The sequence below is a fragment of the Styela clava genome, chromosome 3 (assembly GCF_964204865.1).
Source record: "Styela clava chromosome 3, kaStyClav1.hap1.2, whole genome shotgun sequence".
Classification (NCBI taxonomy): Eukaryota; Metazoa; Chordata; class Ascidiacea; order Stolidobranchia; family Styelidae; genus Styela; species Styela clava.
In genome coordinates this window covers 16,340,329-16,353,099 of record NC_135252.1, presented here as the reverse complement: position 1 = coordinate 16,353,099, position 12,771 = coordinate 16,340,329, and the positions used below count along the sequence as shown (strand labels likewise).

General features: G+C 32.3%; 1 protein-coding gene across 2 annotated transcripts in view; it reads right to left on the bottom strand.

Moving 5' to 3' along the window:
* The window catches only part of LOC120343405 (metaxin-2-like), a 39,385-nt gene that overhangs the window by 3,463 nt on the left and 23,151 nt on the right, over window positions 1-12,771 (bottom strand). The window contains exon 2 of one of the 2 annotated variants that reach the window (XM_078110928.1): window positions 1,170-1,273. In XM_078110928.1, the coding sequence (XP_077967054.1) occupies window positions 1,170-1,215 (46 nt within the window). In that variant the 5' untranslated portion in view covers window positions 1,216-1,273. The remainder of the gene's footprint in view (window positions 1-1,169; window positions 1,274-12,771) is intronic. The other variant, XM_078110929.1, reaches the window with a different exon arrangement.

Sequence of the window (12,771 nt, the reverse complement as noted above, 5' to 3'; positions counted from 1 at the left end):
TATAATATTAGTAAGTTTGTTTTAATATAAAAAATAAAAGCATGGGAGTTGAAAAAATGTCACAGAATTTACACAAGCTTGTTTTGATTTCAATATCAGGTGTGAATCGCATAGCATCACATTTCTTCAAATGGAAACATTCTAAATTGAATTTAAAATTTACTACAGGAGCATCAAATACAATTGACAGATGTCGTGAAGCGAACACCGTAATTGCTTAAATACCCCCGTCCCCCAAACACAAATGTGGTGTGAAAATTATTGTTGTAAGTACTTAAATAACGCCAAACAAAACTGTGATGTGAAAATACAACCCAAATTTTAATTTTTGTTTTCTAAAAATATAAGTCCGTCTTGCGCGAACACAATACGCTGAACACATGGGACAAACGTGAGGCAGACAACTCGACTCACGAGAAAACAGACAGATAGGTCGTATTTTCAAAGGTGACGTTTTAAGACAATAGGGATGTAATTTTGATCTTTTTACGATCGACAATTTCACGTCAATTTTTGTTTGGTGGTATTTGAGCAGTATTGATAGAATATGGCTGTTTCTGCAAATATGTGAACCATACAGATTTTGGTGAAACACTTCACTGCTACGTGTCAAATTCTTAAATGTATTCTTGTTTAGTTAAAATTAAAGCCGTATTTGGTAAAAATAAAAAAAAAAATAAACTCATTAAAAACAATTTCAACAAAACCTATCATGATTGCATTTTCGCCAGAAGAAGAAAAATGTATGAAAGCACAAATATATTAAGACTAATATGTTGTAAAGATATGCATTGTTTCCATGTCACAGATTGCCCAAATTTAATCAAAATCACAATAGAATAATATATTTTCCTGGGGTGAGAGAATGGAAGAACGTATTTGATTTTGTGTGATGACTTATATGCGAAAGAATAGGCCCAGCATGCTACTTCGACAAATGGGATTATCTCTATTGATAGCTGAATTTAAATTTGATGTGTAGATGTAATTTAATGTCTTTAACCTAATTTGCTGTTTTTGTCTGTCTAATTTAGCATGATAATAGAATTAGAAAGGTGAGCTAATTATCAAATCATACTGCAGTACTGCCATATGAGTCTATGACTAATAAATAACTCACATTTATTACAGTATTAACACCAGAAAATAAAGGAATGAGTAATACACACCCGGTACCGGTACTTGCGACAACACAGCTCCTTGTAAAAGAGACATGACAATCAATCATTCCAACATTCATGTGCACTTGTTCTCAGCAAAAATACATTCTAATCTAAAAAAAAGAATGCAAAGCAACATTTATTTGAAAATTACTCTCGCGAAGATTCATTCCGGTTCCTTCTTTTTTTTTTTTTTTTTTTTTAAACGCTCACAAATGTGTTAAATGTGACACAGTAATAATCATAGAAATAATGGGGAAAATCATTTTACAACCATTATCTACAGGAGTGGTGACTCCTCTACGGCCCATGGGCCGGGGCCACGGCCCATCTAATTGGGTCACATGGGCCGTGGCTCATCAAGCTATGGGCCGCGGCCCCATCAGGAAAATTTCAATTATCTTACCAAATTGTCAATATTCGAACAAAAAAATATACTCCTGTAGTATGTGTACCAGGTTAGGGTTAGGACAAAAAAAAATTCAGACTGTTGCCAGAACTCAGATTTCAATTGAGCGATGCGAAAGTTTACGAAAAAAGCATCGATGCAAAATCAGCTGATGCTTTATGCGTTGCCAGATTAATCATAAAAACTGTTAATAATTGCCAAAAATTCACAGTTCCCTGTGTAACTGTATGGCGATGGCGAGCGGAGGTGCGAACAAGTTCCCGGCTGGGAATTACGCTGCAGTAACGTCTATAGGATTGAATTTTGCGAAATCAAGAAAGAGAATATTCTCAACAACATTAAATAAAAAAGAAAGACCATGTTGCATGGAAATAAAGTATGTTGCGGGATTTGGTAAACCATATGATATTGATAATCGATAAGTAGTGAAGCATGCAATTTTACAATGCCTGAAATTGGAAGAATTGGAGGCACTTGTGGAAAGAAGGTCGAATGTATTTGAAGTAACTGCAAAATGTAGAGGAGATATTTTGAAATTAGAGTCGTATATTATGTCAGGAGGAATGAAAAACGTTCAAGGAAGACTTCTTTTGTCAAATTCTTCAAAAGTTATTCTACGTGGGGTACCCGGCATATACAGAGAACCTGACCAAAGTTACCCCAGCCCACACTCGCTCAGCCCACACTCAGCCTGACGTCAAGGGGTTAACCAACTATTTTACCACTTTATAAACGTTTATACATAAAAACTTGGTGGCTATGACAATATAGAGACCATATTGGATATACACAGCGCAAATGCAATACCAAGCACGGACCAGTTACCCCTAGTATGGCCTGTCAAAAACGAGTGTGGGCTAGCGTCTCACGAGTGTGGGCTAGCGTCACACGAGTGTGGGCTGGCATCCTACGAGTGTGGGCTAGCGTCACACGAGTGTGGGCTGGCGTTCTGACAGTGTTATACGGTAAGTTAAGGCATCCTAAACGCTCACAGATTACTAAATTACATATATCCACGTTTACCTCAGCACCAGAACCTCTCAGAGTCCGGCAATTGATAGCACAAAATGGCCACAAATGCCGGGAAAATGATTCAAAATCAACTGAACAATAATATCTCTAACCAGTGTTACCAGATATGACGGTAAACAAGCCTGAAATTGACCGTTGAAACTCAAAAATAAGAAAATTGAAATTTAAGCTAAGTGTCTGTTCTTTTTATGAAAAAAAAATGTAGTTATGAATAAACCATAATTGATTTGCACAAATACATCTTGTATAATAAAAAATAAACATGATGAAAACATTTCACCAGCAGATACACATTGTCTCGAAGGCTTTTGATGTCGAAATTCAACAGTTCATCGAAAAGAAATCAACGAAATGTTTACCACGGAATTAAATTATCATAATATACAGTATATGATCTTACAAATTTCAAAAAATTTTACCGTAGAGAAAGACTTCAAATTTGAAATCAAAATTAGCACACTCGACCGTTATTAATATTTCGCGGTAATGGTGTTCAACGTCAAATTTCAATTGTAAATTGAAAATGATCCTATGGTTTGTTCCTTAAAAAATTGAATAGTCTCATTACATAGTATTTCATCTAAGATATATTGTAAAATAAAAAAATTTTACCGTCGGGAAAGACTTTAAAATTAAAGTCAAAATTAGCACACTCGACCGTTATCAATATTTCACGGTAATGGTGTTCTACGTCAAATTTCAATTGTAAATTGGAAATGATCATATGGTTTGTTCCTCAAAAAATTGAATAGTCATATTACATTGTAATTCATCTCAAAAATATCAGAAAATAAAAAAATTCTACCTTCGGGAAAGAATTTAAAATTAAAGTCAAAATTAGCACACTCAACCGTTATCAACATTCGCGGTAAAGGTGTTCCACGTCAAATTTTAATTGTAAATTGAAAATGATCCTATGGTTTGTTCCTCAAAAAATTTGATAGTCATATTACATAGTATTTCATTTAAAATATATTGAAAAATAAAAAAATTTTACCGTCGGGAAAGACTTTAAAATTAAAGTCAAAATTAGCACACTCGACCGTTATCAATATTTCACGGTAATGGTGTTCTACGTCAAATTTTAATTGTGAATTGAAAATGATCCTATGGTTTGTTCCTCAAAAAATTTAATAGTTATATTACATAGTATTTCATCTAAAAAATATTGAAAAATAAAAAAATTCTACCGTCGGGAAAGACTTTAAAATTAAAGTCAAAATTAGCACACTCAACCATTATCAATATTTCGCGGTAATAGTGTTCCACGTTAAATTTTATTTGTAAACTGAAAATGATGCTATAGTTTGTTCCTCAAAAAATTTAAGAGTCATATTACATAGTATTTCATCTAAAATATATTAAAAAATAAAAAAATTTTACCGTCGGGAAAGACTTTAAAATTAAAGTCAAAATTAGCACACTCAACCGTTATCAATATTTCACGGTAATGGTGTTTTACGTCAAATTTCAATTGTAAATTGGAAATGATCCTATGGTTTGTTCCTCGAAAAATTTAATAGTTATATTACATAGTATTTCATCTAAAAAATATTGAAAAATAAAAAAATTCTACCGTCGGGAAAGAATTTAAAATTAAAGTCAAAATTAGCACACTCAACCATTATCAATATTTCGCGGTAATAGTGTTCCACGTTAAATTTTATTTGTAAATTGAAAATGATGCTATGGTTTGTTCCTCAAAAAATTTGATAGTCATATTACATAGTATTTCATTTAAAATATATTGAAAAATAAAAAAATTTTACCGTCGGGAAAGACTTTAAAATTAAAGTCAAAATTAGCACACTCGACCGTTATCAATATTTCACGGTAATGGTGTTCTACGTCAAATTTTAATTGTGAATTGAAAATGACCCTATGGTTTGTTCCTCAAAAAATTTAATAGTTATATTACATAGTATTTCATCTAAAAAATATTGAAAAATAAAAAAATTCTACCGTCGGGAAAGACTTTAAAATTAAAGTCAAAATTAGCACACTCAACCATTATCAATATTTCGCGGTAATAGTGTTCCACGTTAAATTTTATTTGTAAATTGAAAATGATGCTATGGTTTGTTCCTCAAAAAATTTAAGAGTCATATTACATAGTATTTCATCTAAAATATATTAAAAAATAAAAAAATTTTACCGTCGGGAAAGACTTTAAAATTAAAGTCAAAATTAGCACACTCAACCGTTATCAATATTTCACGGTAATGGTGTTTTACGTCAAATTTCAATTGTAAATTGGAAATGATCCTATGGTTTGTTCCTCGAAAAATTTAATAGTTATATTACATAGTATTTCATCTAAAAAATATTGAAAAATAAAAAAATTCTACCGTCGGGAAAGAATTTAAAATTAAAGTCAAAATTAGCACACTCAACCATTATCAATATTTCGCGGTAATAGTGTTCCACGTTAAATTTTATTTGTAAATTGAAAATGATGCTATGGTTTGTTCCTCAAAAAATTTAAGAGTCATATTACATAGTATTTCACCTAAAATATATTGAAAAATAAAAAAAATTTTACCGTCGGGAAAGACTTTCAAATTAAAGTCAAAATTAGCACACTCGACCGTTATCAATATTTCGCGGTAATAGTGTTCCACGTTAAATTTTAATTTTAAATTGATCCTATGGTTTGTTCCTCAAAAAATTTGAGAGTCATATTACATAGTATTCCATCTAAAATATATTGAAAAATAAAAAAGTTTTACCGTCGGGAAAGACTTTAAAATTAAAGTCAAAATTAGCACACTCGACCGTTATCAATATTTCACGGTAATGGTGTTCTACGTCAAATTTCAATTGTAAATTGGAAATGATCATATGGTTTGTTCCTCAAAAAATTGAATAGTCATATTACATTGTAATTCATCTCAAAAATATCAGAAAATAAAAAAATTCTACCGTCGGGAAAGAATTTAAAATTAAAGTCAAAATTAGCACACTCAACCGTTATCAACATTCGCGGTAAAGGTGTTCCACGTCAAATTTTAATTGTAAATTGAAAATGATCCTATGGTTTGTTCCTCAAAAAATTTGATAGTCATATTACATAGTATTTCATTTAAAATATATTGAAAAATGAAAAAGTTTTACCGTCGGGAAAGACTTTAAAATTAAAGTCAAAATTAGCACACTCGACCGTTATCAACATTTCACGGTAATGGTGTTCTACGTCAAATTTCAATTGTAAATTGGAAATGATCATATGGTTTGTTCCTCAAAAAATTGAATAGTCATATTACATTGTAATTCATCTCAAAAATATCAGAAAATAAAAAAATTCTACCGTCGGGAAAGATTTTAAAATTAAAGTCAAAATTAGCACACTCAACCGTTATCAACATTCGCGGTAAAGGTGTTCCACGTCAAATTTTAATTGTAAATTGAAAATGATCCTATGGTTTGTTCCTCAAAAAATTTGATAGTTATATTACATAGTATTTCATTTAAAATATATTGAAAAATAAAAAAATTTTACCGTCGGGAAAGACTTTAAAATTAAAGTTAAAATTAGCATACTCGACCGTTATCAATATTTCACGGTAATGGTGTTCTACGTCAAATTTTAATTGTGAATTAAAAATGATCTTATGGTTTGTTCCTCAAAAAATTTAATAGTCATATTACATATTATTTCATCTAAAAAATGTTGAAAAATAAAAAAATTTTACCGTCGGCAAAACCTTTAAAATTAAAGTCAAAATTAGCACACTCAACCATTATCAATATTTCACGGTAATAGTGTTCCACGTCAAATTTTGATTGTAAATTGATCCTATGGTTTGTTCCTCAAAAAATTTAAGAGTCATATTACATAGTATTTCATCTAAAATATAATAAAAAATAAAAAAAATTTACCGTCGGGAAAGACTTTAAAATTGAAGTCAAAATTAGCACACTCGACCGTTATCAATATTTCACGGTAATGGTGTTCTACGTCAAATTTCAATTGTAAATTGGAAATGATCCTATGGTTTGTTCCTCAAAAAATTTAATATTCATAATACATTGTAATTCATCTCAAAAATATCAGAAAATAAAAAAATTCTACCTTCGGGAAAGATTTTAAAATTAAAGTCAAAATTAGAATCAACATTCGCGGTAAAGGTGTTCCACGTCAAATTTTAATTGTAAATTGAAAATGATCCTATGGTTTGTTCCTCAAAAAATTTGATAGTCATATTACATAGTATTTCATTTAAAAAATATTGAAAAATAAAAAAATTCTACCGTCGGGAAAGCCTTTAAAATTAGAGTCAAAATTAGCACACTCAACCATTATCAATATTTCGCGGTAATAGTGTTCCACGTTAAATTTTAATTGTAAATTGATCCTATGGTTTGTTCCTCAAAAAATTTAATAGTCATATTACATAGTATTTCATCTAAAAAATATTGAAAAATGAAAAAATTTTACCGTCGGGAAAGACTTTAAAATTAAAGTCAAAATTAGCACACTCGACCGTTATCAATATTTCACGGTAATGGTGTTCTACGTCAAATTTTAATTGTGAATTGAAAATGATCCTATGGTTTGTTCCTCAAAAAATTGAATAGTCATATTACATGTCATTTCATCTAAAAAATATATGGATAATACAATTCTACCGTCGGGAAAGACTTTAAAGTTAAAATTAGGACACCCGGCCGTTATTAATATAGTCCGCGACCAAAAAAGGTTGGAAAACGCTGTAATAGCTAGATAGATACTTGATAATCTTTTTAAAAGAATTTTCAACGCTTACAACTAAAATTGACAAGCATTGGATCTGACTTATATGATTTAAATAAATGATGAAACATGTACTTAGGGTACAATCACATAATTAAGAAATTTAATAAAAAATAAAAAATACAAATTTTTTGGATGATTGCATTGAGAATGCGCCTACGGAGATGAGCTTATTGACAGCGGTGAATTTTTCAAATACCTGTGTGCAGTTTTCTCTGCCTATTCAGTTCTCATTCGTTTATGTGTATTCCCTTATTATCGATCGCGATCTGTCTTGAAGATTTCAGTCGAAATAAGGTTGACCACCCCTGCTATCATTATCTTTTAAATAGTCATTTTAGGAGGCAATATCGGGGAGCCAACGTGGATGGTAATTTTTAACAATTCATAACAAATCGAATATTTCGAAATCATTCAAGCGATTTCGTACTTTACAGTCTTCCAAATGCAAAATTTTGTTGTTGTCACCGAACAATGAAAATGTAGCGCTTGATACGAATGCGACATTGTAGGATTCGCGAGGCCTTATCATGATCATCTTCTAGTGATTTGCTCGAACTTGATCTGATTCAGACAGATAAGTTTGCGCATACAATTAAAACCTACCGCAAATGCTGTTCACACTGAAATATTTTAATGACCTCTCATAGTTCAACACGAAACTGCTATACATAATGTTGATATAATCGAAATCAAGGGTTCTATTCCAGCACCCATTACGCTTGCTAATTCAGTTTTAAGGAGGAGTCCTATTGGTCATATGATCTTTTTAAGTCTCTCAAAACAATTGTGACATCCGCGTTAAAGAAATTCAAATCAAATACAACAATATTTACTAAGTGTATTTATTGCAACACGATAAGAGAAAGACAATATCATACTTATAAAAAAAAACCTCAAAATTTAATTGCCCTCATTTGGCGCAGATATCAATGCAATAACGCTACAATATATATAAAGATTATGCAATAAGTCAAATACCCAAAGTCGATTATCCAAGCGTAAGAAATATTTTTGATCCAAATTTCATTTTCATCAAGACACATCATCAGACCGAGTTCAAGTTTGAATAATAAGTAAAAATCTTTTCTATAAAAGTTATTTACACCGCAATGTTGGAAACAAAAATAATTGATCATGCCAAATGTACATCAAGCTATACTCCATAACCACAGTCATATTAACGCCAGATTGGTGGTGTGAATTCAGTTATACAATTTCATATGTAATTGTGCTTCGCACAGTAACATATGTTTTACTGTCTTGATATGAAAATCTATAAAAATTAGAAATCACTAAACAATCATAGCGTTATTACAGCAAAGATATCACCCAACTCCACTCTTACCAAATCTCTCCAACACACCGGGCAAAGAAATTTATAACGTTATTGCAATTTTTATGTATCAATCTCCAGAAATTTGGTATATTATTTGGAGTTACAGTTTCAGATATACATAGCCATACTCTCATTTTAAAAATAGTCTCAAAATGAAATTTGAAAAGAAAGGTGAATTTATCAATATTCAAAATTATATTATGTGTATTGATTGCTAAATCATACATATTAAAAATTTGTATAAATATAATTTTCTCATATAAATAAAATAAACCAAATGCGTTAAAAGTAAATAAATAAAGCATCTAAACATAACCAACTAAAAACGACAAGTCACTAAAAATTCCAGATCCCAATTCCGAAAATATCGTTTCTATTTTTACAGTTTGGGTAGGAACCCAATGTTATTATGTTAGGATGCCAATTCAGTAATTCAACAAGACTTGAAACGAATAAACTAAAATTTGAATTAGCGCCTTCTTCATAATTAGAAAATGTCAAATTACGTTTTTAAAATCGTCGAAATATAATAAATTGTTTTGAATTATAGTCAGGGTTGTGGACAATTTTACGATCGACTCTGGATCCGAACTCCGAGACATTATGAAAATGAATGGAATCTGATTCAATACTCCAACTAATACACCGAGTCTTTATAGAAAAGACTTCGGATTTGGCCACGATTCTGAAATTCCCAAAATGTAAGCTTGGAGTCTGAATCCAAATATTATAGAAACAATTACGGCTTCAACCATGATTTCGGAATTAACAAAATGTGAACTTGGAATCTGACTCGAAATATTAAAGAAACAACACCGGATTTGACCCCGACTCCAAATATTATAGAAACAACACCGGATTTGACCGCGACTCCGGAATTAACGAAATGTGGACTCTGAATCTGACTCTAAATTTTATAGAAACAACTCCGGCTTTGACTCCGACTCCGGAATTAACGAAATGTTGACTCCGAATCTGACTCCAAGTATTATAGAAACAACACCGGATTTGACCCCGACTCCGGAATTAACGAAATTTGGACTCTGAATTTGACTCCAAAAATTATAGAAATAACTCCGGCTTTAACTCCGACATTAACGAAATGTGAACTCTGAATCTGACCCTGACTCCGGAATTAACGAAATGTGGACTCTGGTTCGGACTCCAAATATTATAGAAATCCCTCCGGCGTTGACTCCGACACCGGAATTAACGAAATGTGGACTCCGAATCTGACTCCAAAATATTATAGAAACAACATCGGATTTGACCCCGACTCCGGAATTAACGAAATTTTGACTCTGAATCTGACTCCAAATTTTATAAAAATAACTCCGGCTTTGACTCCGACATTAACGAAATGTGGACTCCGAATCTGACTCCAAATAATATAGAAACAACACCGGATTTGATCCCGACTCCAGAATTAACGAAATGTAGACTCTGAATCTGATTCCAAATATTATAGAAATAACTCCGGCTTTAACTCCGACATTAACGAAATGTGGATTCCGAATCTGACTCCAAAATATTATAAAAACAACATCGGATTTGACCCCGACTCCGGAATTGACAAAATTTTGAATCTGAATCTGACTCCAAATTTTATAAAAATAACGCCGGCTTTGACTCCGATATTAACGAAATGTGGACTCTGAATCTGACTCCAAATAATATAAAAACAACACCGGATTTGATCCCGACTGCGGAATTAACGAAATTTTTGACTCTGAATCTGACTCCAAATTTTATAAAAATAACTCCGGCTTTGACTCCGACCCCTGAATTAACGAAATGTGGACTCTGAATCTGACTCCAAATATTATAGAAACAACACCGGATTTGACCCCGACTCCGGAATTAACAAAATGTGGACTCTGAATCTGACTCCAAATATTATAGAAATAACACCGGATTTGACCCCGACTCCGGAATTAACGGAATGTAGATTCTGAATCAGAACGGTATAGAAGCAACTCCGGCTCCGGAATTAACAAAATGGGGTTTCGACTCTAACTACAAAATTCGCGCCATTAACAAACGATTCCGATTTTCACCCCCGACTCGGGAGCTGGACACCAGGTTGAAAAAGTTTTTACTTCGACTTCTTGTCTAACAATGACAACAAACAATTGGTCGACTGCGAACTTTTTTAAATTAATAAATAATTAAAAAACATCTTCCCGATTCCGAGGAATTGAAAAAAAAAAATTCAGGATCCGACACCAATATCAATATTTCAAACTCCGACACCACAGTGATGATGAATTTTAAATAATTTGACAATTGAACAACAAAAATTGACAATTCGAGCTGCTTGCCTTGCTTGCACATGAAAATTTTAAAAGATAAGTTCTGCAGAACCACGGGACTTTAAATCGACGTGAAGGATTCCTATTGCAAATGACTACATTTACTTGTTTTGTTCTTTATTCAATTTTATTGGATATTAGCTGTATTGGCAATGAAATTGATTTGTTGATCTGCACACCACGGGAAAAATATTTTCATGGATATTTAATGGAAGCACATTATATGGAATGACAAAATGCATTTAAGTATGCAGCTGTGGAGCCAAGGTAATACCAGGTAACAAGGGAACAATGACAAAAATGTTGTTGTATTCGACAGTTACGATGGTCAATTTTATAGGAAGGTCATTATGTAGGTCATTCAAAGTTGGTCAATGGGTAATTAATTGTGTGAACACCAAACCCCATCTCGGTGCTACAAACAGAAACGTCTCTAATAAAATAATTGAAATAAGAAGTGATATTAACTTATGATGTTCATGTTAAAGACGGCAAATTTGTATTTTCGACTGATTCGAATTGTTAGAGCAATGGCCTTGAACGCCATATCAGTAGCTAGACAGAATCGTTAACGGAATATAATCGGAACGTGAAAAGTAAGTTTGACTACGGAAATCACAGCAATAGACTAAGAGTTATTAAAAATAATTAATTTAAAATAATATTTATAATCAGGTCTGTGGAGTCGGGGAATAATAACACCCCTCATCGATATATTTAAAATATCACTCCGACACCAGGATAAAGAAATTTTGACTCCGATTCTGGCTCTCGACTCCGGATTAGAAAAAATTCAATTTCGTCGTTAGCTGGGAACCACAAGAAACCCGCAATTTAATAACTTAAATTTTGGCGTATGTTAACTTTCATTAATTGTCATTTTATGACTCCAATTCCGGCTCCCGTCTACAGATTGAAATTTTGATTTCGCCCTTAGCCCCGAACAACAAGAAAATCAAAATTTTATTAACATAAACTTTAGCGTATACAAGCCTTCCATAATTGTCATTTCATGACTTCGAATCTCGTCTCCAAGTTTATGAAAATTTCGATTTTGCCGTCAGCCCCGAACAACAAGAAACCAAAATTTTCATATTATAAACTGTCGACTCCGATTCTGGTCCCTAATCCAGCTTAAGGATTTCGATCACGGCATTTTACGAGTCTATAAATGCGATTCGGGCTCTGACTCCAATAGCAATAAATCACACCAAGCTACAATTCCAACTCAATACTCCGACTCCACAGCCTGATTATGATTAAAGAATCTATATTACTAGCTAATTATGGTATGACTAAGTGATTGTGTTATGCCTAGGTTATGACTTTAAATATTTGATGCGTTCAAAATTATGTAAAACGTTTCATTTGTTTTAGAAATACAAAAGACGAAAAGGAAATTATATCAATAATTTGCGAAGCGAAGGACGTTTATCACACCTCCAAGATTTGTCCAAATTTGTTATTGCTTCAGTGGGAATCTGAACTGAAACACAATTTTCGTGATACCACGCAAAGCACGACGTACACTGAATCATCAAATTATTATTCAAATGTGCGAGTCTGCAGTGGCAAAAAACTGGAATATTCAAAATGGCCGGGTGAAAGTAGTTCGATCCGGTGATATCGTAAAACGACGCAAAACGCTTGCAATCAATCATCGACGCGATATCCTTACGCAATGTTAACTCATTTATCTCAATTGTTTCGGGTTTCGTTTTAAGACATAAAGCGACCATAAACGCAATCGCGAATGCTCCACAATT